The 27380-nt window shown below is 47.6% G+C and overlaps 2 protein-coding genes across 22 annotated transcripts; both read right to left on the minus strand.

The window, feature by feature from the left end:
* Positions 1-4577: 4577 nt before the first annotated feature.
* Positions 4578-18007, minus strand: GSDMB (gasdermin B). 18 transcript variants are annotated; one of them, XM_053569370.1, is made up of 10 exons: positions 17893-18007; positions 15307-15549; positions 12268-12415; positions 9500-9671; positions 7941-7980; positions 6969-6994; positions 5986-6145; positions 5753-5891; positions 5274-5383; positions 4578-4855 (listed from the first exon to the last, which is right to left on the minus strand). In XM_053569370.1, exons 4-10 carry the CDS (start codon positions 9559-9561, stop codon positions 4697-4699), a joined length of 696 nt encoding a protein of 231 aa, XP_053425345.1. In that variant the 5' UTR covers positions 9562-9671; positions 12268-12415; positions 15307-15549; positions 17893-18007; the 3' UTR covers positions 4578-4696. The 18 variants fall into 18 exon arrangements, with proteins under 18 accessions (XP_053425345.1, XP_053425344.1, XP_053425348.1 ...); XM_053569369.1 differs by lacking the exon at positions 12268-12415; XM_053569373.1 differs by lacking the exon at positions 12268-12415 and having other exon boundaries at positions 6871-6994.
* Positions 18008-19559: 1552 nt separating this feature from the next.
* ORMDL3 (ORMDL sphingolipid biosynthesis regulator 3) lies at positions 19560-27013 on the minus strand. Of its 4 annotated transcripts, none has more exons than XM_053569379.1 (4): positions 26851-27013; positions 22722-22916; positions 21512-21663; positions 19560-21159 (listed from the first exon to the last, which is right to left on the minus strand). In XM_053569379.1, the coding sequence occupies exons 2-4, from the start codon at positions 22893-22895 to the stop codon at positions 21024-21026; spliced, it is 462 nt and encodes a 153-aa protein (XP_053425354.1). In that variant the 5' UTR covers positions 22896-22916; positions 26851-27013; the 3' UTR covers positions 19560-21023. The 4 variants fall into 4 exon arrangements, with proteins under 4 accessions (XP_053425354.1, XP_053425355.1, XP_053425356.1 ...); XM_053569380.1 differs by lacking the exon at positions 26851-27013 and adding an exon at positions 26327-26670; XM_053569381.1 differs by lacking the exon at positions 26851-27013 and adding an exon at positions 24269-24403.
* Between the last annotated feature and the right edge of the window lie 367 nt (positions 27014-27380).

The following is a 27380-nucleotide window of genomic DNA, read 5'->3' on the forward strand; positions in this document are numbered from 1 at the left end:
ATTCTCTTACCTCAGCCTCCCATGTAGCTGGGACTACAGGCACCCGCCACAATGCCTGGCCATTTTTTGGTTGAAGTTGTCATTGTTGTTTGGCAGGCCCAGGCTGGATTCGAACCCGCCAGCTCTGGTGTATGTGGCTGGTGCCTTAGCAGCTTGAGCCACAGGCACCAAGCCAAATCATCTATAGTCTTAACTGACATTTTTAGCTCCTTATTCTATCAGTTAATGAGAGAACCGTGTTAAAGCCTTCATGGTGATGATGTATTTGGCTGTCTCCTTGTGATTTTTTGTCAACATTTGCTTTGTACATCTTGAAGCTATATTATTTATTATGTGCAGAATTATTTTAATTATTATATCTTCCTGGTGAGTTGAACTTTTATTATTGCGAAGTTATCACCAACAATGCTTTATGCCTTAAAGTTTATTTTGCCTAATGTGAACAAAGCTACCCTAGTTTCCTTTTGGTTAGTATTTGCATATCCAACATTTTTCTACTTTTGTTTTCAACATATTATATTCTAACATTTTCATATGCCTCATAAATAGCAAATAGATAAATGTATCCAGTCTGACAATATTTGCGTTTTACTGTTCCTTTAGCCCATGTACATTTAATATACATTTGGACTCAGTCCACCATTTTTTTTTGTTCTTTTTTTTTTTTTATACAGAGTCTCATCATGTCACCCTCAGTAGAGTAATGTGGCATCACAGCTCACAGCAACCTCCAACTCCTGGGCTTAGGAGATTCTCTTGACTCAGCCACAACACCCGCTTTGTTTTTTTTTTTTTTTTTTTTGGTTGCAGTTGCCATTGTTGTTTAGAAGACCTAGGCCAGGCTCGAACCTGCCAGCTTTGGTGTATGTGGCTGGCGCCCTACTCACTGAGCTACAGGCACTGAGCCTTCTTTTGTACTTTATATGTTTCTTCTGTTCTAGGTTTCTTTTTCTCCTTTCTAGCCTATTTTTAGTTGATAATTTTTTTTTAATCATTCCATTTCTTTTTCTTTTTTTAATCATTCCATTTCTTTTTCTTTTTTTAATCATTCTTTTCTTTTTCTTTTTTGTGAGACAGAGTCTCACCATATTGCCCTCGGTAGAGTGCTGTGGCGTCACAGCTCACAGCAACCTCCAACTCTTGGGCTCAAGTGATTCTCTTGCCTCAGCCTCCCAAGTAGCTGGGACTACAGGCGTCCGCCACAACGCCCGGCTATTTTTTGTTGTAGTTGTCATTGTTGTTTAGCAGGCCCGGGCCAGGTTTGAACCTGCCTGCCTCAGTGGCTGGTGCCCTATCTACTGAGCTGTGGGCACTGAGCCATTATCATGACATTTTCCCCTCTACTAGTTAGTTCCTATTCTTTGAGTGGTTACCCTAAAAAATTATGACATGCATACTAAATTACCAAAGTCTAAAATTAAACAATATCTTTTCTCCCTTCCAGATAAGAGATAATCCTTAGAATACAGTACTTCACGTGCATTGCATTAATTTATTTATTTTTTTGTATTATTTTATTATGTTATTGTTATCATGTATTTAAACCTGTAAGTTACTTTTAATACTGTTTTCATATACAATTATTGTTTATGAGAGTTAACCCCATATTTACCCCTTTTTGTTGTTCTTCTTTACTTTTTTTTTTTTAACCAAGTCCCCATTCTATTTCCCTGGGCTAAAGTGCAGTGGCATCATCATAGCTCATTGCAACCTCAAACTCCTGGGCTCAAGTTACCCTTTCGCTTCAGCCTCCCAAGTAGCTGGGACTTCAAGCATGTGCCACCACACCCAGCTAATTTCTTTTTCTTTATTTATTTATTTATTTATTTATTTATTTTTTGTAGAGATAGTTTCTTGCTCTTGCTCAGGCTGGTCTTGAACTCCTGGCCTCAAGCAGCCCTCCTGCCTGGACCTCCCATAGTGCTAGGATTACAGGTGTGAACCACTGCATCCAGCCCCTCATTACTTCTTAGATCTCAAACCACCTACTTGAGATCTCTTTCCTTTTGTCTGAATTTCCTTTAGTGACAATCTGCGGATAGAAAACTCTCTCAATCTTTGCCTAAAAACAATTTTATCTTTATTGTTAAAAGATGGTTTTGCTAAATATAAAATTCTAGATTGGCAGCTATTTTTTTTTTCAACCCACAGAAGTTACAATTTCATTATCAAATGGCTTCCCTTAAAGTCAGTTTTTAGTCTCTCTATAGCTCCTTTGAAGGTAAGCTATCCTTTTCTGTGGCTCCTTTTAAATCTTTATCTTTGTTGCTGTCCTCTGCACTTTACCTATGATTTGTCTAGATTTCTCTTTAAATAGGGATTTCTTTTGGTGTATCCTCTTTGGGATTTATGGAGCGTCCGAAACTTGCGGCTTGCTGTCTTTAAGTGGCTCTGCAGAATTCTTGCCCATTATCTCTTCAAATATTGTCTCTGCCTTCATCTCACTCTCTTCTTTCGAAACTCTGACTTAATCTATTTTTGTCAACTATCCTTCATGTCTCTTGACCTCATTCCAGAATTACGGTCTTTTTGTCTTGTCATACTATAATTTTGAGGGGTTTTCCCCAATGTCATCTCTTTCAATAACTCCTCAGCTATCTAATATCTAAAAGTTTTACTTGGTTCTTTTTCAGATATGATAGATCACTTTTTATAGTATTCTGCTCGTTTCTAGTATTTTCAAGTTCATTTTTAAATTTCTTTAAACATAGAATATTTTTGTAATCTAGTTTAATAACTTCGATATTGGATATCTTCATATGTCTTTTTCTACTGTCTGTTGATTCTGCTCTTTCTTGCTCATGGTTTTGTTTCGTTGAATGCTTTGGGGTTTTTTTTTTTGTTTTTGTTTTTTTAACTTGGAATCACTCATTCTCCTTAAAAAAAATATTTGTGGAAGAGATGGTTTGTGTTTGATTGTGACAAGTACCTGGGAGTAAAATCAATCTCAGCCCCCCACAAACCAAGTTCACAATTTGAAATTCCTGAAATGGCTCAGCACCTGTAGCTCAGCAGCTAAGGCTCCAGCCACATACGCCGGAGCTGCCAGGTTCGAATCCAGCCTGAGCCTGCCAAACAACAATGACAACTACAACCAAAAAATAGCTGGGCATTGTGGTGAGTGCCCGTAGTCCCAGCTACTTGGGAGGCTGAGGCAAGAGAATCACTTAAGCCCAGAGTTTGAGGTTGTTGTGAGCTGTGATGCCACAGCACTCTACCCAGGGTGACAGCTTGAGACTGTCTCAAAAAAAAAGGAAATTCCCTGAAATGTTCAGATGATGCAAATATAAGCTAAGTTCTATGAAAAGATTGGGCAATAGCCACAATTTCTTAGAATTTGTTTTCCCTTTCCTTTTGTTAACCTCTCCATCACTCAGTACCAAGAGTCTCTTCTGTGCAATCCCCTAGGTGATTTACCCTGATCCTTACGATATAGCCCTTAGATATTATGGTCTAATACAGTGAGGAAGATCTCCTTTTATTAGACTCCCAACCTTGGATATGCCCTTGGCCTTGGCTTCTGGAACATCAATCCAGGAGGCTGGTCCAACTGAAACCCAGTTTGCCCGGATTCGAAGGTGTTAATCCTGTCATCACTTGGGACAAAGTTACTTCAATGTTCTGATACTTCAGTAACCTCTCTGGGTCTCCAGAACAAGAACGGAAGGTTGCACCTTCTACTTTATACGTGGTATTTGAGAGATGTTTTAACTGCTTTATAACAAGCATACATTTAACTTCTAGTTGTAATTTTTTTAAATATCAAATAGAAGTAGAAGGGTTACTGGGAAAACAGCAGTCTCCTCCCCTAATCTTCAGTCCTACACTTCCCAGCTTGCATTTCCTTAATGGCTTTCTTGCTTCCAAAGATGTGTTATCATCTTTCATCTACTGCCATATTCTTTTTTTTTTTTTTTTTTTGCAGTTTTTGGCCGAGGCTGGGTTTGAACGCACCACCTCTGGCATATGAGGCCGGGATTGCACGGAAGAGACTCTTGGTACTGAGTGAAGGAGAGGTTAACAAAAGGAAAGGGAAAACAAATTCTAAGAAATTGTGGCTATTGCCCAATCTTTTCATAGAACTTAGCTTGCATTTGCATCATCTGAACATTTCAGGGAATTTCCTTTTTTTTTGAGACAGTCTCAAGCTGTCACCCTGGGTAGAGTGCTGTGGCGTCACAGCTCACAACAACCTCAAACTCTGGGCTTAAGTGATAAACCCTACTCCTTTGAGCCACAGGCTCCGCCCTGCCATATTCTTTTATCCTTGTAGGTTTATACAAAGCTTTTCCTTTTCTATAGTTTTGCTTGTTTGTTTTTTGTAGTGACAAGGCCTCACTCTATTGCCCAGGCTGGTCTCCAACTCGTGGTCTCAAGCAGTCCTCCTGCCTCAGCCTCCCGAAATGTGTGAGCCATTGTACACAGCCTACAAAGCTTTTCTTTTGCTCTACTGTCATTTGATGGAGTTTCATGAGGGAAATATAATATGTTCAATCTGCAACTTTTAATCAGAAGTTCAAGCATAAAATCCAGGCTGATTTTGAACGTTAACATATAGAGAATGGGAAGTATCAAAGGATGGTGAGAGACTTGTATTAAAGAGTTCCTGCTGGTGCAAGATGGTACTGATGGTAGTGGCAATGAAGATGGGCTGAGGATGGGGAGGGGAGAACCCAGAGGCCTGTGGGGAAAATGGTTAGGCCTTTTGTAATGAAGAAGAGACAGAGGTGTGCTCAGCTCTTACACAGCTGCAGCAGAATGGAGACAGCAACATAGAGGGCACACAGGTTGATGCCTCAGAGTCCCAGCTCATGTCATGAGGATTGCTGGCCTGCTTATCCAAGATCTGCTCCACCTGGAAGGAAGGAAATCCACCAGACTGTGCACGCAGTGAACAATGATATACCACAAATGGCAAATATTCGGCCACAGTCCTGAGCCCACAGGGAGATGTACTCATCCATCATGGCACTCTTTCCTGCAAAACATGGGAAGCCTCATGCGCTCTCAGCGTAGTGGCAAGCACTCCTAATGAATCCACACTGACACTCGAGGTCATACCAGCTGCCATCCTGGGATTAACCATTTCCTACCCCATAGGCAAACAGCAGAGCCTAAAGAACCCATCCAGATTGTCCTGGCAATGGTGCATCCAGGGAATTGTCACAAACCAGCCACATGGATGGTTTGTGTTGGATTGTGACAGAGAACTATGGAGTAAGAAGGGACTGTGTCCTGGGACTTCTGGGTTCCTTCAAAACATAGGCACTCACTTCCACTATTACCTTGGTCCTCAGTCCAGGCTGTCTCACTTGATCCTTCAACTGGGGCAGGGTCCCTTTCTCCAGGGCCTCCACCACAAACTGCTTCTCCTCAGATAGCTCTGGGGACAAAAAAAAAAAAAAGTTGGTTGGCAGAAAGAAGAGACACGTGGTGGGACAGGGTTTCAGTAGCTGATCAGGCCCAAGACACTGCCTCATCAGAAGGTTCCAGAGAACCCCTGGGAGTAGTAGATGAGAGTTAGTCTAAATGGGCTCCCGCTGTGGCTTCTGCTCCCCTCTCTCGCAGCCTGCAGGAGCTCTTGGACTATGGGGGGGAGGGGAGACACCCCTCAATGCCTGGCCTGAGGGAAATGCCTAGTATCTGAAACATGAGGGGCCATTCCTGACAGTGTACCCACTCCAGAGATTTGATTCCCCATAGGCCTCTCTGCTCAGCTCCTCCTATGCCTTGTAGTCAAACCCTTCCTTACCTATCAAGGCATCCAGGAGGTCCAGAATGGTTTCGTCACGTGCTTTCAACAAGATCCCAGCAGTATTAAAAAGGGTGCTTAGCAGCAGCCCTGATGAGCTCTCCATCTGCAGCTCACCAGAGATCAGGGCCTCAGACACCTGGGGCAGGGAGATGGGGAAGCCCAGCACGCGTCTCATTGGCAGGTTGTCCTCATGAAGCTGACTGCCCCCACCCCGTCTCAGGGTCCCTTACTCTTTCCTGTAGATCCTCCAGATGCCCATCCTTGCTGAGGCAATGCATCAGGGAGCTTAGCACATCTTTTTGCTCCACCTCAGTCAGATCATGGAGACCATCCACCATGTCCTCCACCCTCTCCTTTATGTTACTGGATCCTCCAAATTCAAGGACTTTCCTGTAGAGGCAGCAATTAAGAACCTGGCCTACCCAGCCCAAAAGGCTTTGTTCCCAAGGCACTGTTATTTGTCTGCCTATCTTCTGGAGACCACCTCTCTGTGTCTTTCTTTCTGACAAACTTTTCCAATTAAAATGAAGCACCCTTCTTCCCAGACATCTGCCATCATTGCCTCCCACGGACCCCACTTCCTTCTTCCCACTCATCCCCAATCTAGTCCCAACCCCAAATTCTTCTCCACCTCCAGGAAAGAAACAAAACTTGGTTATTTTGTCCTTGCCATTCAAAGTGGAATCCTCAGGCCACATTAGGAGTAATGAGGGTTTAGAGAAAGTGAAAACAGGAGTTCTCAACCTTGACTGTGCGTGGGAACCACTTGGGAAGTTATTACAAGTCCAATGTCCAGGCCACACCCCAGACCAAGTCAGTCAGAATTTCTGGACAAAAGACTCAGCTGTCACTAGTTTTAAAGTGCTCTTGCCAGGCACAGTGATATGCACCCAGAGTCCCAACTTCTCAGGAGGCCAAAGCAGGAGGATCACTTGAGCCCAGGATTCAAGACTAGCCTGGGGAACATAGACCCCCATCTCTAAAATCAGTAAATGAATGAAGTTTTTAGGTGATGTCAATTTACAACCAATGAGAACCACCGTCATTTAGAGGACAGATGCAACCTCCAAACTAAAGTTGAAACCTGCTGGGCATTGCCCCCCATCCGTACTCACTCAGCTGACCCCTCCGGAGCACTTAGTAGTCCTAAGTCAGATGGGCTCAAGGGTGGAAGGGTACAGCCACCCTGAACATACTTGGTAACCATCCTTACCTAAACAGGATAAGCCAGCATCCTTCTCTGCAAAGAGAGGAGGAATTATTTCAGAGAGTCTTCAGGTCACCTCCAGCCCCTTCATAGACATTCTCTTTGCGAGGACTCTCTTTTGCACTCTGAGTCCTTACTGTCCGTGCCAGGGAGCCTGCATCCTCATTTTTGCGTATAAATTGAAAAACTCTATATTGATAGGCCCCTTCCCCTCTCCTCAATGACAGGCAGCCAAAGGATTATGCCCAGACAACCAAAGAAGAAACCAAGGCCCAGAGAGAATACAACATATACTTGGCCACCCAGCAAATTTGGTTAGACCTCTCTCCATCCCTTCCCAATGGCTCTAGGCAGTGTAGCTCTGCTGAGATCCAGGGCAAAACCTAGAAATTCCAGAAGAAGCTACATTCAGAATCACAAGGACCTTCTAGTCCAGTGGTTCTCAACCTTCCAAATGCCGCAACCCTTTAATACAGTTCCTGTGGGTCACGACCCACAGGTTGTGAACAGCTGTTCTAGTCTAGCCCCTTTATTTTAAAGTCAGGAAAACTGGGGAGGTGTAAAGCTAATGAGTAGCAGAGTAGGGACCCTGAGACCCTGAGACCGTCCAACTCCAGACCAGTCATCATGTCACAGCCAGTGCTGTCATGTCAGAATTGACCAGGTAATTCGATTGTGCTTCCTAGGCCAGCAAGCCTTCAGTCAAGGCTGGGAGCCAGGATCCAGCAGACTGCCCAGCGCAAAGCAAGACAGTTGTCCTTGGAGCAGCTGGGAAACTCTAGTCCAACATTTGATCTAGATTCCTGCTCCAGCAGGCAGATTTTCTCCTGCCCTTACCATGGTTCCCACATCTGGGTGCATCCTACCATATTCTTAGCCCTAACAACTCTATAATTCCAGGTCACCTGTCATCCTCTTTTTAAAAATAGTATCCTTGCCAATTCTGAAATGATGAAGAGGAGGATCCAAGCTCATTCATCTTCTGGAAAGGATTTTGTTTTGTCCCCAAAACAAATACCTAAACCAGCACAGAGACAAGAGAGAGAAAGACAGAAAGACAGAGAGAAGTTATTAGACCAGTTTTCTCTCTGTAATTTCCCTTTTTCTGTCCTCAACCCCCCCCCCAAAAAACAGACAACTATGAAATAGAATTAACCCCTCCAGGGAAGGGCTAGTGCCATGGTGAGGCATTATACTGGGTCAGCCAGGTTCCGGTCCCCACATTGAAGCTTCATCCTTCTTCCCAGCCCTGAACCCTCTTCCCTGAAGCCTACCCCACCCCCAGCCAAGCTCCCCAGCCACCCATCCTGGCTGACACAGAGCCTTCATGAAACCACCTCCACCACACTCATGTGCTTAGGGCTCCCCATCTTGCTTCCACCAGGCCTGGCTTACTCATCCTCTGCATGTTGGGGAAAATGAGCTGCTTTATTCGATAGCCCAGGACCTGCTTGGGAGGGATGGTCACTTTCCTTCGATGCCAGAAAAAAGAAGCTCACATTGATGGATCCCCAAATACTTTTCATGGTTTTTTTTTTTTTTTTTTTTTGGAGACAAGAGTCTCACTTTGTCACCCTGGGTAGAGTGCCTTGGCATCACAGCTCACAGCAACCTCAAATTCTTGGGCTCAAGTGATTCTCTTGCCTCAGCCTCCTAAGTAGCTGGGACTACAGGCGCCTGCCACAATGCCCAGCTATTTTTAGAGATGAGGTCTCGCTCTGGCTCAGGCTGGTCTCGAACCTGTGAGCTCAGGCAATCCACCCGCTTCGGCCTCCCAGAGTGCTAGGATTACAGGCGTGAGCTACCATGCCTGGCCCCTTTACATGGTATCTTGCCTGATCTCCCGAACAATTCTGTGAGGTAAATCTTATATCCCCTTTTTACAGATGAGAAAACTGAGACTCTGAGAGATTAGTGGTTAGCAGATGAGTCAATCTCACAGTTAAGAACGATGGCAGAGCCGAAATTCGAACCCACATCTGAGACCAAAACACATGTTGCCACTCATTCAACGAATGTTTACTGAGACTCACTTTGTTCTAGGCCCTGTGCTCCTGACCTCTTGCCTTCTAGAAAGAAAGGCAGACAATGAACAAGAAAATACACCTGTATAATTACGAACCTTGGGAAGTGCTATGAAAAAAATGAAGAGACCATCCACTAAAGAGTAGCAAGGCTAGATGGAGTGATGCCACACACCCTTCCTGGGGCAGGAAGGCCAAGGAGCAGCCGCGGCTGCTTAGAGAGGTTTAAAGGAAGAGCTGAAGAGTCTAGAGCAGTGGTTCTCAACCTTCCTAATGCCGCAACCCTTTAATACAGTTCCTCATGTTCTGGTGACCCCCAATCATAAAATTAGTTTTGTTGCTACTTCATAACTGTAATTTTGCTACCGTTATGAATCGTATCTGATATGCAGGGGCCACGACCCACAGGTTGAGAACCGCTGGTCTACAGTCTGGGCTGACATTCCCTTGACCTGCAGGAAGTGGCCAACGCTGGCTGGTTGGCCCATAATCCCTGCCTCCCAGGATCATTACCTCTCATTCATAGCCGAGAAGGCCCTGAAAGATCTGGCTCCAAAATGTATATTGCCCCTCATTTTTCAGGGTTTCCTCCTTTGCTGTCTCCAGAGTCTCCGTTACCAGATACAAGTCTTCCCTTGTCATGCAAATTAATTGAAATGAAGGGGGTAGTTTCCTCTTCAGCTTCCTGTTCAGAAGAGATGGGAGTTCAGCTCACAGGGACCCACCTCCCAGTGACACCTTTGCCTCTCCATAAACCAGTTCCTCTGTAAGATTAAGTCCCTTCGAGGCTGGAAAACCAAGGAACATAGCGCCCCATCACAGTTTACCCTGGGCAGAGGGTGAAGAGTGGGAAGAGAACTCACTAGCATTTATAAATGATTACAATGTGCCGGCCCTGAGATACCTCACACACCATTCTGTTTAACCCTCACCATAATCCTAGGATGTAGGCAGCATTACATCCATTTTTCATGTGAAGAAATTGAGACTTGGTGACAGGTTGTGAATGGTCCAAAGTCACATAGTAAATGTACAGCTGGGATTCAAACCTTGGCCTATGTGAGTCCAAAGTATGAGCCCTTCCCATGATATTGAGATAGGAATTGCTGAGCCCAAGACACTCCCTTCTCTGACGAAGGGCGCCAGCTCCTTGCTCTGGTCCAAGCCGCGTGGCCTGTCCCTAGGTTCATGAGGCATCTGATTCCATAATGCAATTCATTTCATGACTTAATACAGTAGGATGGAGTTTCTGCTATTTGCAACTAAAAGATGCCCTGGGAAGACATCCATCTCTGCCTCTGATGATCTTCCCCTACCTATCCAGTGCCTCCACCCGTATACAGACACCAACACCCTCACCCGAGAAACAACAGGCATTCTATTTTTTTCTTTTTTGAGACAGAGTCTCACTCCATTGCCTTAGGTAGAATGAGTGGCATCATCAGAGCTCACAGTAACCTTAGTCTCTTGGGCTCAAGCAATACTCTTGCCTCAGCCTCCTGAATAGCTGGGACTACAGGAGCCCACCACAATGCCCAGCTAGTTTTTGGACTTTTAGTAGAGATGGGATTTCTGCTCTTGGTCAGGCTGGTCTTGAACTTCTGCGCTCAAGCAACCCACCTGCCTTGGCCCCCCAGAATGCTAGGATTTCTAGAAAAAAACTGAGCTCCCTTAAAGGCTTCTCTCCAGCAAAACTGTAGGGGGGAGGGGTAGATCAGTAAAATCTTACCATAAGTCTTTCAAGTTTTTAATTTAAAAAGAGAAAGAAAAAGTACCCACCCCACTCAAGGAGAGCTAGCCTGAGGGAAATGTGGAGCACCTTCCCAGAGCCATCCCTCTTCACCTGTCCTGAAGAGTATTCAGATATTGCTGGGATATCTGGTTCTCCAGTATCTTGGTTTTCAAGTCATGAGACCCCTGGAAGCTGCCTCCGATTGCTATTTCTTCCAATAATTTCACTTTCAACTTTCCCTTTGAGTACACATGGTCTACGATTTGGAACTCAGCCTTTTGACCTTGGAAGCGAAGGGTAAATAAAGTTCACACTGAAGCTGACCCAAAAGATCTCTTTCTGGAAACCGCCCCCTCCACCTCCAGCAGCCCCATCCTAGGATCCCAGGCACCATTCCCCTGCCTTCAGTGGGAGCCCTCCAGCTCTGGCTCTCCAGGAAGTACAATTCTTAGCAGAGGCAGAGTCATCGTGGGCTCACACCTTTCCAGACTTGAACCCCCTCCTCCAACTTATTACCAAATGACCTTGGGTGAGTTGAATTTGTTTCTTCATCTATTGGAGAATATTAGTAGTGCCTACTTCCTATGCTCAGAAAAATTAAATAAAATAATGTAGTTAAGCACTTAACAAAGTGCCTGCCACTCACTCTAAGTGCCCCATAATTAGGAGTCCTATTTAACTATTCGAGAGGCCAAAATGAGGCAAGGGAAAGTAAAGCCAAAGTAGTAAGAGCCCCCATCATTTGAATACTTTCTTTTGGGGAAATAGAAAGTGTCCACTGGGTTGTTAGTATGAACCAGGCAGGTATAAAATGAGGCAATCCTGCAAAGCCGCCCACTCAGACGGACTCTGCCCTGACAGATCAGGCATAAATAAGGGACTTGATTCTGAGTCACTGCTGCCCCAGGGTTAGTGGAAGACGTGTGGGTGTGCAGAAGGGGCCAGTGTCTTTCTCTCAGACCTCCCAATCATGAGTGGAAAGAGAGGCAAAGCTCCTACTGATAGGTTTTGGAAACAGTCTAGATTTCTAGAGAAAAATCCATTTTGGAACTGGTGGAAACATGGCAGAATTGGAAATAGTGCCTGAAACCAGCCACTGTACATGTGACACTAATATCTTAGGGACCACTTCTTTCTTGAGAAGTGTAAAAGAGAGAAAAGAAAAATAAAAACTACGTAAAATAAGCTCGGTGCCTGTGGCTCAAGCGGCTAAGGCGCCAGCCACATACACCTGAGCTGGTGGGTTCAAATCCAGCCCTGGGCCCACCAAACAACAATGTCGGCTGCAACCAAAAAATAGCTGGGCATTGTGGCGGGGGCCTGTAGTCCCCAGCTACTTGGGAGGTGCAGGCAGGAGAATCATTTGAGCCCAGGAGTTGGAGATTGCTGTGAGCTGTGATGCTATAGCACTCTACCCAGGGTGACAGCTTGAGGCTCTGCCTCAAACAAAAAAAAACTACATAACATAAAAACTACATACACAACGCATACTGTATGGGAAAGGGGAAAAGAGAGTAGTTTTGCATCAGAGGAACCTGACAAACGTCACCTTGGCCAGGGGATTGAAGTCAGCATGGACAGTGGTGAGTCAGGCCGATAGCAGGTCCCCTGAATATGATGCGATAAGAATGGCATTTCACTTCTGTGGTCTTCCTTCCCAAGACTCAGAACCCCATGGGAAAATGTCAGGCAAATTCCTATAGAGGGAAATACGATATGCCTGACCAGTACTGCTCACAACTGAAAAGGTCAACAAAGACAAGGAAAGTCTAAGAAACTCTCACAGCCAAGAGGAGCCTAAGGAGACATGACAAAAATATAATGCAGTGTCCTGGGTGGGACTCTGGAATAGAAAAAGAAAAAGGACATTAAGTACTAAGATAATATGAATAAAGAATGGACTTTAATTAAAGAAAAAAAAAAAGGGCGGCGCCTGTGGCTCAGTTGTTAAGGCGCCGGCCCCATATACCGAGGGTGGCGGGTTCAAACCCAGCCCTGGCTGAACTGCAACCAAAAAAAAAATAGCTGGGCGTTGTGGCGGGCGCCTGTAGTCCCAGCCACTCGGGAGGCTGAGGCAAGAGAATCGCTTAAGCCCAGGAATTGGAGGTTGCTGTGAGCTGTGTGAGGCCACGGCACTCTACCGAGGGCCATAAAGTGAGACTCTGTCTCTAAAAAAAAAAAAAAAAAAAAAACCTGTGCACACTTTAACTACACCATCAGCACTATATGGTTAAAAAATAAAGAATACATTTGAATGACTGGGTGAGGTGCCTCATGCCTGTAATCCTAGCAGTCTGGGAGGCCAAGGTAGGTAGATTGCTTGAGATCAGGGGTTTGAGACCAGGCTGAGAAGAGCCAGACCCTGTCTCTACTAAAAATAGAAAAATTGGCTCGGGGCCTGTAGCTCAGCAGCTAGGGCGCCAACTACATACACTGGAGCTGGCGGGTTCAAACCCAGCCCGGGTCTGCCAAACAACAATGACAACGACAATAGAAAAATAGCCAGGTGTTGTGGCGGGCACCTGTAGTCCCAGCTACTTGGGAGGCTGAGGCAAGAAAATCGCTTAAGCCTAAGAGTTGGAGGTTGCTGTGAGCTGTGATGCCACAGCACTCTACAGAGGGCAACATAACAAGACTCTGTCTCAAAAAATAAAATAAAATAAAATAGAAATAGAAAAACTAGCCAGGCTAGTTTACAACTACAGTAAGAAATAAAATAAAATAAATAAATAAAAATAGAAAAACTAGCCAGGCTATTTTACAACTACAGCTACTCGGGAAGCTGAGGCAGGAGGATCACTTGAGCCCAAGAGTTTGAGTTTTCCATGAGCTATGATGATACCACCTGCACTCTACCCAGGGTGACAGAGTGAGACTGTCTCAAAAAAATAAAAAAATCCATTTGAAAAGGGAACAGCCCAAGTTGCTGAAAATCAAATCAAATCCAACTCACTTCATTGTAAGGATTTTCTTTTTAAGTTTGATTTCACCTCTGCCTCTGAATTTTTATATGCAAACAAATAGGCTTTTTCTTCAAGAAGCTGACTAAGTTAGTCAAAACTTTCTCCAGATTTATGCTTTGACCTTGTCTCTGGAGAGTAATATGATCATGGCAAAACACCCTAGTCCCTGGTTAAAGTATTTTTCTTTTTTCAGTGAATTTGATCATTTGGCAAACATTTTTGGAGAACTGCTTTTAGAATCTTTGAAAAATACCAACTTGAAATTTCTCCTAGAGTCCCTTGCTTATTTAACCAAACTCCTCTTGTGGAAATACCCACCACTTCCAAGTAATCTGGGTCCTGTTCTTGTCACTTAACAACAGTGTGTGGCATATGGCAGGTGCTCTGAAACTATTCAGAGGTACTGTTAGAACTATCTACCATCTCTCAGTATGAGACCCACTCAAAAGAAATGGGCTGTATCAGAGCCATGACACTACTGACCATTTTTCATATTATAAAATTGTTTTACATGATGAAATATTGTGAATACACCTCACCACATTTCACCAAATAAGGTCTCCAAGAGAGGGTTCAATACTTATCCTGGGTCTTCTGAAACACCCAAAACCCCCAGGAATACTGAGATCAGAGACAGAGGGAGTGATAAATCAACTCTCGTAAAAATCCCTTCAAGCCCTTAGGAATTTCTGCTCCTTAGCCACTTCCTTTCAGTCAAGTATCCAGAAAACAAGAAAGGATAATAATCCTGCAGCCACCACTAGAGTGATTGGAGCTTACTTTTATTGAGTGCTCCTTTTGTGTTAGGCACCATGATAAATGATTTATGCAATTTATTCTTATTGGATTCTTACAAGAGTCTTCAAGAGTTGACAGATGAGGAAACTGCAACTTACAGAGGTAAAGCAGCTTGTCCAGATGTCATTCAGCTGGTAAGAGTCAGGCTTTAAAACCAGGTGCCTCTAGCTGGTTTTAAAGCCTGTATCCTAACCATTTAGTCTGTATCCTAACCATTTAGATGATAAACACATAAACACTTGACAAGAGCTCAGCTAACTTAAAAGCACATTATTTATAAAGGGAAAAAATGGAAACGGAAAACTAGGAATCATTTCCAATATAAATAAATCTCCACTTCTTCCCTTCCCCTCCCCCCATGCAGCTCTTGTGCATTTCTTAAATTAGGGTGTGGGACCTGTTCATAGAAATTCCACAGTTTCTTTGGGTTTGTTTGTTTGTTTTTTGAGACAGAGCCTCAAGCTGTCGCCCTGGGTAGAGTGCTATGGCATCACAGCTCACAGCAACCTCCAACTCCTGGGCTTAAGCTCCTGGGCTCAACCTCCAACTCTCTTGCCTCAGCCTCCCAAGTAGCTGGGACTATAGGCGCCTGCCACGACGCTGGACTATTTTTTGGTTGTAGTTGTCATTGTTGTTTGGCAGGCCCGGGCTGGATTCAAACCCACCAACTCTGGTGTATATAGCTGGCACCTTAGCTGTTGAGCTACAGGTGCCGAGCCCAGTTTCTTTGTTGATGGTTGACTTGGATTGTGGCAATGGGGAGAATGAGATGCAGCACAAGTGGGCAAGGCCTCCCAGTGGCCATCTCTCATCCACCCTCTACTGACCTTGGAGCCCAGAATCCAGTTCATCAAACAGCCTTTCACCCTCCTCTCCTTCCAGTATGTCAGCCAAAGTGAGGTCTGTCCTGTAGTACAAAAAAGTTCTTTTCTCCCTCCCCAAACAGAAACAGCGGAATCTGTCAGCATCAATGACGCTTCTGACAGCAATCATATCCCCTCCAGAATCCATCTCTTGGACGACAATTCTTGTGAATTCCTCAGATACACTGAGCATTATGCCTGGAACAACTGGGAAAAAGAAGCCAATTTCAGTTTGTGATAGGAGAGAGTATCGGTTTAGGTTCTTTTTGTTGTTTTTTCTTTTTGTTCTTTTTGTTGTTGTTGTTTTTGAGACAGAGTCTCAAGCTGTCGCCACAGCTCACAGCAACCTCAAACTCTTGGGCTTAAGCAATTCTCTTGCCTCAGCTTCCCAAGTAACTGGGACTATAGGTGCCCACCACAACGCCCAGCTATTTTTTGGTTGCAGTTGTCATTGTTTAGCAGGCCTGAGCCAGGCTCAAACCCGCCAGCCTTGGTGTATGTGGCTGGCACCCTACTCACTGAGCTATGGGCGCCGAGCCTTGTTCTGGTTTTAGTGTATTTGTTTTTTTTTTTTTTGTAGAGACAGAGTCTCACTGTACCACCCTCGGTAGAGTGCCGTGGCGTCACACGGCTCACAGCAACCTCTAACTCTTGGGCTTACGTGATTCTCTTGCCTCAGCCTCCCGAGCAGCTGGGACTACAGGCGCCCGCCACAACGCCCGGCTATTTTTTTTGTTGCAGTTTGGCCGGGGCTGGGTTTGAACCCGCCACCCTCGGCATATGGGGCCGGCGCCCTACTCACTGAGCCACAGGCGCCGCCCAGTGTATTTGTTTTTATTCATACTTTCTTTCAGTAAACATTTAATGAGTACCTACTTTGTGTCAGGCATTGTGATAGGTCCTGGTTTTATAAGAAATTTTACCAATTACAGTTCAAAGATCCCGTATAACCAGCTTATAAATGCCACCTACACAAGCATTCTTCCTCAGAATTTTATGCTTGTAATTTAAAAAAGAATAAGTTATTTAAACTACATTTTGTGATTTACAACTATAAAAATCTAGTCAGTTTATCATATAAATACATCCCTACCTCCTGCATTTTTTTTTTTCAGATTGCTATGAGGGTACAAATGTTTAGGTTATGGTGCCCCATAATTGCATTAATGTACACAGCTATGATTTAATAAAAAAAGTTCAGGTTATAATGTTTTTATTTCTAAAGTAAGGTTCAAGTTGTAGTTGAACCCTTCATCTACATGAAGGGGACCCAGGGGACATGCTGACCACCCTTGCATTGTGCACATTGAGATCTCACCAATCACTCTCTCCTCCCTGCTCCCTGGTTTAGGTTTTTAAATCTTCTCCCTTTTGGCAGCCTGGAGTCAAGGAAGAGCCAAAGGTTCCAGGATGTGTAATGGTTTGCCTTCCCTGTTTCTAGAATATGAGGCAGCCATGACATATTAAGGAAGGGTAAACATCACAGGTCTCAGATTCTCCCCTGCCCCCCATCTGGAGGAAAAAAGGGGAAACTCATCTTTACATCCCCACAGCAGCAGAATGACCCCAGTTTCAAGAAGCCTGAGGGGGAAGGCAGGCCCCCTGTCCCTCAGCCAGACTGTCATCAATGTTGAGGAAGAAAAGAATCAGGAAAGAGGGCAGCGCCTGTGGCTCAAAGGAATAGGGCACCGGCCCCATATGCCGGAGGTGGCGGGTTCAAACCCAGCCCCAGCCAAAAACTTCAAAAAAACAAAAAAAGAATCAGGGGAGGAGGAGCATGATTGCCGTATTGCAGGAAGACAAGGCCCAATGGAAAGAAAGAGCACCCAAACACCATGTCTGTAAGAGGAAAGGCTTTATTTACCGGCCGGGAGCTTATAGCATAGAAAAATCTGAAATGACCATGCTCCCCAATTGGCTTGGTCTTTCCCTTTTATCTCCAGGCAAAAAGTTCCAACCCATAGCTATCTTTTTCATTGGCCAGTTTGAATCAAGCGGGAGATACTGTTCCAGCCCCCACAGAACTACAGGATTTCGCAGAAGTGGAAATTTCCAAGTTCCAGGAAGTTAAGTCTACAAATTTCCAAGAGCTGAGTCACCATGGAGAGGACCCTGCAGGTGTATCCTTGTGGTCTCCTTGAGCAGACCTGTTCTCCTAGACCTCACCCTTCTCGGGTATCCTCTCTCATTCTCCCCTTTGAGACTCCACATTAAAATAGCTGGACCTCACATTACCAACCCCACTGGTTATTCCTCCCCTAGGCTCTGACTCCTGGACTCCTTCCCTTGCTGTGTTCTACAAGGCAGTTGAATGGGTGCCTCCCCACCAACCATTTCCCAACAAGATGAGGTTAAATTGGCCTCCAAAGACACAAAAACTTCCTAGAATCCACATCCTCATCTTACCTCTGCTCACCTTACCTACATCCTTTCTTTCTGGCCCAGCCACCTACCTATCCACTGCTCCTTCTCTGTCCCTGCTCCCTTCATGGTGGTCAACTCTCAACCTGAGAATTCTTTTCAGTGCCCAGGGACCCAGAGGCCACCCACCTCTTCTCCGACCTCAGCTGTTCACCAGAATTCCTGGCCTCAGAGTCTCAGGAAGCTGGAATAATGGAATTGAAAATCCTCCAGGTGAGCACAGTTCTAAGGCTGGGTAGGGCTAGGTTCCCCGCCTCCCAAGCCTTTAGATAAGCAAATTTTATGACTGAGCTTGAAACAGAAAGGGCCAGAACCTCTTCCTTCCTCTTGGACCCAAGGAACAGGTGGGAGATCCTGATGTCTATTCTAGGTGGGTGTGGGCCAGAGAATTGTACAGAACAAGGCACACTGGGCCATGGAATCCAGTGAGTTTGGAATAGAGAACTGGAATATGGGCGAGGACCAACCAAGTGCCAGCAGACAATGGCTATGGCTGTGCTAGGGATATGAGAGTATTGTCATAGAAACAACTACCCACATGCCACGCTGTGGCCGGCAGCAATGAAGATTCAGGACAACTACAGCTAATGCCTGTAGACAAGTGGCTGGGCCTACACAGAGCATGCAGCCCCTCTCAGGGAAGTGCAGATCTTCCCTAGCTAGATGTCACCTACTTTGCCACCCACCTTCTTCTCTGCAGAGAGGCCTCTGCCCCACCCCTGTCCCTCAGAGATAAACACCGGGTGAGGGTGAGACCAGACTAACTTCTGGCCTCTGCATGCTTCAGTTCTGAAAGAACATTAAAGGAGACAATGATGGTGGTGGTAAAAATAATAGCAATATTATGGCTACCAAGTATTACGTATTTACTACATGCCAGGCCAGCATTAATGCTCACAACAGCCCTAAGGAGGATTATCCTTATACAAAGCAGAGGAAGGAACTAAAGGTCAGACAAGTAACTTGACAAGCCCACATGGTTAGTAAGCTGGGATTCGAGTCCGGATCATTGTTGATGTGCCCCAAGCACCTCACCCTGTCTGTACTCTGGCAGGGCTGTGAAAGCAACCAGGGCACCCCCACTCCCAGGACTGAACCCAGTGGCTGCATTTCTCTTCTCAATACTATGTGGGTCCTACTCAGGGGAGGGGATGATGGCTGGACTCAGGCAAGGATCCCATACCCTTCCTAACATCCACCTCGAGGGCCAGGGCCAGAGAGGAGCCCAGGCTGCTGGGGCTAGCACCTCCCTGTCACCTGGGACTTTGTTCCTGTTCTGGGGCTGGCAAATGATAATGCACAGAACATACTGAAAGGCCAGTGCCCTCGGGAGATAAGGAGTCCTCTAATGGAGAAATAAGTCAGTCCTGAGGGGTCACCTCTTCCCTTCTACTCATGTTTATGGTGGAAGGAGGAAGCATGGAAATTCCCCTGGACAGAAAGGGCAGAAGTAACTGGGGAAAGGCCATGGGAAGAGAAGTGAGAAACTGGGACGGAACCAAGGAGATTCAGAGGGAAGTATAGGGCACCCCTCAGGACCTCTCTTCACTGCAGGACGGACCTCCACCCCGGTCATGGCACAGGCCACCCAGGCTGTGGAGCCCAGAGGTACAAGGCCTGTCAGTAGAGCTGCCAGGCAGAGGCCGAGAATTCTGCTCTCTGACTTGCGGCTCCCTCACAGCCCCCTTAGGGGATTTCTGGGGGCGTCCCAGAATCCCTCCCACTATCCAGTCAGAGGGCTGAACTGATGCCCCCACCCTTGCCCCCTGCCGGAAACAGAGGCCAGACACAACGGAAACAGGAACACGTTACCTTTATTTGCATTTCTCAGAATACTGTACAAAGGGAGTAAAAATCCTATTCACACTTTGCTTAGAAAGATTTTGAGGTGAAAGTTCCCTATGATACATGGGGTGGAGGGAGGGGCACGAGGGCCAGTGACCTCCTCTCCTGCAGGCCCCTAGGCAAGGACACATGTCCCTCTCCATTTCAACCCTAGTAACACCACCCCTAGTCGGACTGGGGAGGCTCAGGGCCCACCCTTCTCCTCCTCAGGCTGAGGAGACAGCACCCACAGGCCACTCCTTGTTCCCTCCGCTGGCCTGCTCTAGCCCACCGACCTGTGCAGAGGTGGCCTGAGCGCCCCACAGGTGCACACTGCACGAGAGGCCCTGCCCTGCCAGTGTGCACAGGAAGTTACAGGGTGACGAGCTGCAGAGGACCACATCATCCCCCATTTCCCTCGAGGCTTCCCCACACCCTTCACGCCACTGCAGAAAGCAGTGCCAGACTGGACCTGTGCTTACAATGACTCACAGGCCTCTAGCTCCCTTGTCCACTCCCTCACCCAGCCCAGGAGCTTCAAGCCACACAGCAGCCTCCCTTCCCTATCACCATCACTGTTCTGCCAGTAATTAATCCTCCAAATGGGCTGCCCTCCCCGCCCATACGAGAGGAGACAGAGACTAGCTTGTGTCCTCACCCCTCCCTTATACCCATCCTCTGCTGCTATCCAACTCCCTTCTTCTAAGTCTCAACTCACTATCCTCCTCACACCCCACTTCCTACCCCCACCAGGGCCAGGGGGGCAGCAGCCCTGGTCACCCCACCTCTGGGACCAAGCCATCCACACTCTTCCCTATCTTCCTTCTCCAGAGCCAACCAGACCCCAGGGTGGGTTGTAGGGAAGCTGCCAAAAGCCTGAGACTTGGATTAGACAGCTCTCTACCCAGAGGGGTGAGACCCCCTCACACACCAGCTTTCATACATACAAGCACACACTGAGTGTCATCCTAAAGATTTAAGAATTAAAGTGAAACAATCCCAAAGCTGTACCACCCTTGTGCTCCCCTGGCAGGAGTTAAAGTCCTTTAGCCGCCTGAGGGCAACAAGTGGGCAGGGGTACTTCCCTTGGCCTCCTGTCAAGACCTCCTGGTGCATGCTCAGCCCAGGAGCCCAGCCCATTCCATGACCACCCCCACGGAGTCTCTATTCAAAAGGCAAACGAAAAGATTAAAAATATATATATATAGAAGGGGTCAGAACCCTTAGAAAGGGTTAGAAAAGAACCCAGGGGGCCAACCCCAACCCCACTACAAGCTACTCCAAGTTGGCTACTGGGGGATGTGAGGGGAAAACCAGGCCCAGAGGCTCAGCCCCCATCTCTGGCAGTGTCCAGAGGCTCCTTCTGTCTTCAGCATCGCAGCACAGGCCTTCCTACCCCTCTCCTGCCAGCCTGGGCAGGGACAGGGGTGGTCCCTTCAGTACTTATTGATTCCAAAAATCCGGACTCCATGGAGCTGGGGCAGCTTGGGGATGAGCACACTCAACAAGGACACAGTGTTGAGGATGAAATGGATCTGGTCGTACTTGGTGTAGAAGCTGGTGAGGAAATACCTAGGAAAGGAAAGTTGGGAGAGATATAGAAAACTGTTTGGAGGACCCCTTCCTCCCTCACTTGCTGGGTGGGAACAGCAGAATCCTGACAGCTGAGCAGTTATGCAAGAGGTTCCCAGACCAGAAAATGATCTCCCAGACTCAAGAGACCCCTCCAGACCCACCCCTCTGCTGTACCCCAGGCCTACAGACCCATCTCCCTAGCAGGAAGGAAGCTCCAATCAAAGAAAAGCAGGGCAAAGTGGAGGACCCAGGGACATCCTATGTCAGGGGTAAGGTTAATAAGCCTGGCTGGGCCCCAGGGTCCCCCAGGCCTTGCCCTGCCTGCTGGTGTCCTCCCCACCCCACTCACAGCACGATGGGTGTGATGGTCAAGAACTTCCGAGAGGCCGTGAACTGGACTCCATAGTCCATCTGCTCCCAGTGGGTTAGCAACCTTGCTTTGCCCTGGTCTGGAGTCTCAAAGGGTGTCCCCTTCACTGTGTGCAGGAAGATGTACATGCCCTGGAAGAAGGGGTCTTGTGAGAGGATACAAAAGGCAGTAGACCCTCTGGCTCAACTCCTCCACCCACTCACAGACAGAAGTAGCTCCAGGTCAGATACAGTGCTCACACCTGTAATCCTAGCACTCTGGGAGGCCGAGGCAAGTGGATTGCCTGAGCTCAGGAGTTAGGAGACCAGCCTGGGCCAGAGCAAGACCTCATCTCTAAAACTAGCCAGGTATTGTGGTGGATGCTTATAGTCCCAGCTACTCGGGAGGCTAAAGCGAGAAGATCTTGTGAGCCAAATGTTTGAGGCTGCTGTGAGCTATGATGTCATAGCACTCTAGCCAAGATTGACAGAGTGAGACTCTGTCTCAAAAAAGAAGAAAAAAAGAAAAAATGGCTCCAAAGGATGTGGGGCCTCCTTCTGCCAGGTAGGGGTGCATGGACTAGAGATCAGGATGGAGCAGCTGCAAGCCTGGAGAGGGAAAAGAACAAGGGATCCCCTGGAGGGCACAGGCCTGGCATGAGAAGAACACACAGCAGGAGAAGGTGGCCGCAGCACAGGCACAGACAAGATGCCCCCCCAGCCAGTCGTAGCCCCCCCATGCCAGCTGGAAGGAGACAACCTAGTAGTAACAGACAAGAGCCCTGCTTGCCCACCAAACAGCACAAGGTAGCAGGTGCTGAGGGGGGAGGGAAAGACAAGAACAGAAGACAGCCAGAGGGCCTAACTTGGAAAGGGGCATTTCTGCACCAGGCCAGGCAGCAGGACTCCTGGGTCCTGGGGCACTCCAGAGCCCTTCATTCAGCTCTCAATGGCCCATCTTCTAGGCCCACAGCAACCCAGCTCTAGACACGGACAAATCGGCAGATTTGATTCTTCTTATTGGCATGCACAGGGCTGGAACTCAGGCAAGGTTTAAGGCAGAGAGATAAGAGCTGGGTGCAGGCTCTGGTGGCAGACGTTGTCAGTACCTCACCGTGACATCTGGCTCATGTCTGGTGGGCTCCTCCTGACCCTAAGCCCCTCCAAAGAGCAGCCCAAGTTGTCAAGGCAGGCAGCAGGTAGGCTCTCACCATGTTATGGATGAGGTTGGTGAGGGTCCAGACAACAGGGACACTCACGAAGGGGATGCTCAGCAGCACGACATGGAGAAGCCCGATGGCCAGCACGTAGGACAGCCAGATGCCGCGGCTGTTCATCACCCGCGTGTTCGGGTTCACCTCGCTGTGTGCCGTGCCCACATTCATCCTGCTGCCCCCTGTACTGTTCTGCAAACAAGAAGCACAAGGGAGACAGGTCACACCACTTTCCCTGCCCCATCACTTTCCAAATCCTGCAGAGAGGCAAGCTCTTCTTTTCCTGCGACTCCAGGCAGTCCCTCTGCTTTGGTTCTCAAGCATGGAGGCCAGAGAAAGTCCATGTGGCCTTAACTCTATGCATTTACTGCTGCTGGGCTGGGATAAAACGCCAACCTGCCCCCACACACTGCCCCATCAAGACAGTGCCTTGACAGTACTTGGGAGAGAGGTCATCAGGAGGCATGCAGCCCCAGAGCAGAGAAGTCAATGCCCACTCCCAGTCTCACCACCTACACCATTCCCATGAGGGCCCTCTTTCTACAAAGCCCAGAGAGGGGAGAAGAGACTTGCCCCCCTGAGAATTCTCACCCAGCATAACCCCTACTGCAGTCTGTCTCACTGAGGCCTTAGCGTGGACCATCTCCTACCTTTAAGCTCTTCCCATAGTGAATAAAAGGAAGCAAGGACTATGGACAAAGGTAACAGTGGATAAAATATTTGGGGGTATTGCTTCCACCTACCTCCCCTAATTCTTTAATCCTGGATCTCCCCCAAACCTAACCCAGGGGGACTAATAGGGTAGAAAGAGGGAGAGAAGAAAGACAAAAACAACAGGCTAGGGACCTTTGCCCAGATTTGGAAGGCTCCCGTGCTTGGTGACACAAACAATTCATCCAGATGTTTTATCCATTTGGCAACCTCTCAGGCTAAGCTTTGTGCGCCAAACCACCAGGGAGCTTTTCTTCACCAGAGGAGAGGCCAGGAGAGAGAAAATGAACATCATCTAAAGCTCCCAGATAGCTGGAACCCATTATCAACATGCTCTTTCCAAAAGCACAAAATTGTATCTGTGGCCTCCCTCCTGCCCCCTTTCTTCTCTACCCTACTCATCCTCAGCTCAGCCTCTCTTCCCAGTGTCTGCTTCCAGGTGCAAGTCAGCACCAGGCCTTCCTCTGCCCAGCGGTTGGAGCCCTGAGGCAGGAGGAACCAGGAGGGCTGCCCTGATGCCTGGGAAACAATGGTGGCAACAACCGAGACTAGGCAGAGAGAAGCAGAGAAGGTAGGGAAAATGATCTGTACCTGTCCACAGCTTGTCTGTTCCTAATCCCTAAGGGCTCTATGACCACGAGAAGGTGGGAACAAATGGAACCTATTTGAGTGTGGGTCCTGCCTGCTAAAGACCCTAAAGTCATCACTATGGTAACAGCACAATCTTTCCTGGAAAGGAAAGAAGTCCCAGATGGAGATATTCTAGAAGTGCCCAGACCACCACTTCCATCATCCCACTACAGCCAACAGTATCCGACTCAGATATTATCTACCTGTGACTAGTGTCCTAGCCAAGCCTGCACAGGAGCCAGAAGTCTCAGGAGTCAGTTCCTTACTTCCAGGAAAACAGGAGCAAATGTCCTCTTTTCAGACAGCTCAAAGCTGAGAGAACACAGAGGAAATGTGACCCACAACACACCATCCCAGCAAGCAAACATCCCTGAAGTGGCATGGGTGCCACCCAGCTGAAGTGATGCTCCAGGGGCCCATCAGCCCAGCCCACTAGGCTGGGTAATTGGGCCTAGCGGAAACCCAAGGAACTAGAAAACCAGAGCTGGCTCAGTTGTTTACCTTCAGAGGGCCTTGGAGCTTCTATTACCCTAATACAACCCCTGGGACACTTACTATGCAAAGCTTCCAACTGGGGAAGGAGGGGGAGTGTCTGGGTACAAAGCCAGGGCTCTGAAGAACTTGACTTACCATTCGTGGATCGATGGGCACTTGGGCTTTTTCCATGACTTAGCTATTATGAATTGGGCTGCAATAAACATTCTGGTACAAATATCTTTGTTATGTTGTGATTTTTGGTCTTCTGGGTATATGCCCAGCAGAGGAATTACAGGATTGAATGGCAGATCTATTTTTAGATCTCTGAGTGTTCTCCATATATCTTTCCAAAAGGAATGTATTAATTTGCATTCCCACCAGCAGTGCAGAAGTGTTCCCTTTTCTCCGCATCCAAATTGTGGTATATGTATACCATGGAATACTATGCAGCCTTAAAGAAAGATGGAGACTTTACCTCTTTCATGTTTACATGGATGGAGCTGGAACATATTCTTCTTAGTAAAGTATCTCAAGAATGGAAGAAAAAGTACCCAATGTACACAGCCCTACTATGAAACTAATTTGGGACTCTCACATGAAAGCTATAACCCAGCTACAACTTAACAATAGGGGGAAGTGGGAAAGGGGGGGGATGGTGGGTAGAGGGAGGGGGATCGGTGGGATCACACCTGTGGTGCATATTACAGGGGTATTTGCGAAACTTGGTAAATGTAGAATATAAATGTTTTGGCACAGTAACTGAGATAATGCCGGAAAGGCTATGTTAACCACTGTGATAAAAATCTGTCAAATGGTTTATGAAGCGAGTGTATGATGCCCCATGATCATATCAATGTATACAGTTATGATTTAATTTAAAAAAAAAGTAAAAAAAAAAAAGAACTTGACTTACCACTGATTAAGGAGAGGGAAAGAGTTCCCTAAGTCTTACCAGAAAATACTGCCCCTCCCCCTCTCTGTAACCTAGATCTACGGGGTTTAGGTGTAGAAGGACCTCCCTAGTATTTTGTCCAGGAGAGCCAAGAGTTTTGCTGAATCCCAAATCACAAGAACCTACACCCTCTTCTGGTTTTAACAGGGCATCCAACAAAGCTTAATGAGCCTAGGAGGGAACTAGCCTAGGTCCCAGCTGACACCCTATGAAGCTTCTTCCTGAAACCTGAACACTGATACCAAGAACCGAAAACCCCAGAAAACTCTTCAAAAAGACAGGAGACCAATAAGAAAATGATGGGCAGCCAGGAAACAATGTTGAAACTTTCAAGTGACTATGGGCACATATCATTTTCTTTAGTAAAACAACTGGCTGACCCCTCTCCCAGATGGGGAGAAATAGGGGAAAGAGGCTGACAGAAGGCCTACAGCAGCTGAAGCTGAAAAGTTCTGCTGAAATAGCTGGCAGGTGGCTTCCAGTGCCAGCCCCTGATGTGGTTTCATAACCTGCCTCAGACCAAAGCCTGCAGCAACTCTGTTCTGTTAACCACTATTTTGCTGGTAGTTTTTTCCCCCTCTTCCCACCTCTCCCTCTTGGCGCTAGCCAGTATGTCAAACACTCAGACTCCAAGGCAGCCACCAGGTAGCCCTTCCCACCCATCCGCCTCAGGTAAGGGCAGTCCTTTAAACAGCAAACCTCTTGCCTTCTAGGCGAAAAGCACAAAACATCCAGATGTGGATGGGGTCCCCAACGGGGAGTCGGTGGCAGCACACCACAATGCCATTTTCATTCTGCCCACCCTACAACGTGCAGGACCACAGCTGCTCACCTCTCAGCTCTGGCCCAGCCTCCGGAAAGCGATGGGAATAGAAAGTGAGTACCTAAGCGAACCCTCACTAATCCAGAGAGGGGGAGGAGCAAGGAGGCGGAGTCCTCACTGTTGCTGGGATTTTCTGAGACCTCCGGCTGGGGGTGGGGGTAGGGCTCCCGCTCTGATCTCCAGCCTGGAACCTCGCGCTCGGAGCCTGGCCGAGTCCGGGACCTCACCCCCATCTCCACGCGTTCACCCAGCTCTGGAGGCTACCAAGCCTTTATCCCCGAAGTCCAGCCGTTCCCTGTCTCCCACCCCCAGCCGAAGCGCTCCTCCTCGACGTCCCACCCCCGGCCTCCCGCTTCCATTTTCCTCTTTGGGCACCCACTGGATTAATGCACCCCCTCCGCCCCCAGACACTCCGCCTGGTCTCCTCCAGCCCGGGGCGCCTCCCCTAGCAGCCCCCACTTTCCCTCCCTCCCCTCCTCTAGCCTCGAGGGCCTCCTGGTTCCGCCACTCTGAGGCCGCCAGTCCGGACTCACCGTGCGGGGCTGGCGGTCGAGGGCCCGGGAAGGGTGCCCGGGAGCGGGGGCCGCTGCTGCTTCAGCAGCTGTAACAAGCCGCGGCGGCAGCTACCCCGCTGGCAGCTCCGGCCGAATCAGCGCCCCGCGCCGGCCCCCGCAACGTCACCTCCCCGCGCCGGCCTGCCCGGCGTCTCCTGGGAGTTGTAGTCACTGCAACGCAGCCTCGGCACCGACCCGCCCGGCGCTTGCTGGGAGTTGTAGTTTTTACCGTGCTCCGACCCTGGCCTTTCTGGAGTCGCACCAACATAAATTTAGCTGTGACGAGATAGTAAGATCAGATCATATTACTTTGATGCGTAACAATTCCATCGTTTGCGTTTGTGCACTTCACGTGTAGTGTACCCTTCCCCTGGTTTTGCAGATGAAGAAATTCGGACTCTTAAGTAACTTGCCAGCAGTAGGCCCCTGCTGGGTCCCAGCCTGCAAAGGAACCCAGATATTCTGACCCCAAGTGCAGGGTTTTTCCAATGCATCTTGCTGCCTCCGCC

The sequence above is a fragment of the Nycticebus coucang genome, chromosome 18 (genome assembly GCF_027406575.1).
Source record: "Nycticebus coucang isolate mNycCou1 chromosome 18, mNycCou1.pri, whole genome shotgun sequence".
Classification (NCBI taxonomy): Eukaryota; Metazoa; Chordata; class Mammalia; order Primates; family Lorisidae; genus Nycticebus; species Nycticebus coucang.

Coding starts and splice junctions, on each gene's coding strand:
- GSDMB (XM_053569358.1), bottom strand. CDS start 6,453: ATGTGGCCTGAGGATTCCACTTTGAATGGCAAGGACAAAATAACCAAG. Junction 5,384..5,752: donor CCTCCTGGATGCCTTGATAG/GTAAGGAAGGGT, acceptor TTTTGTCCCCAG/AGCTATCTGAGGAGAAGCAG. Junction 4,856..5,273: donor GGACCAAGGTAATAGTGGAA/GTGAGTGCCTAT, acceptor CCTTCCTTCCAG/GTGGAGCAGATCTTGGATAA.
- ORMDL3 (XM_053569379.1), bottom strand. CDS start 22,895: ATGAATGTGGGCACGGCACACAGCGAGGTGAACCCGAACACGCGGGTG. Junction 21,664..22,721: donor CCAACCTCATCCATAACATG/GTGAGAGCCTAC, acceptor CCCTTCTTCCAG/GGCATGTACATCTTCCTGCA. Junction 21,160..21,511: donor ACCATCACACCCATCGTGCT/GTGAGTGGGGTG, acceptor TTCCTTTCCTAG/GTATTTCCTCACCAGCTTCT.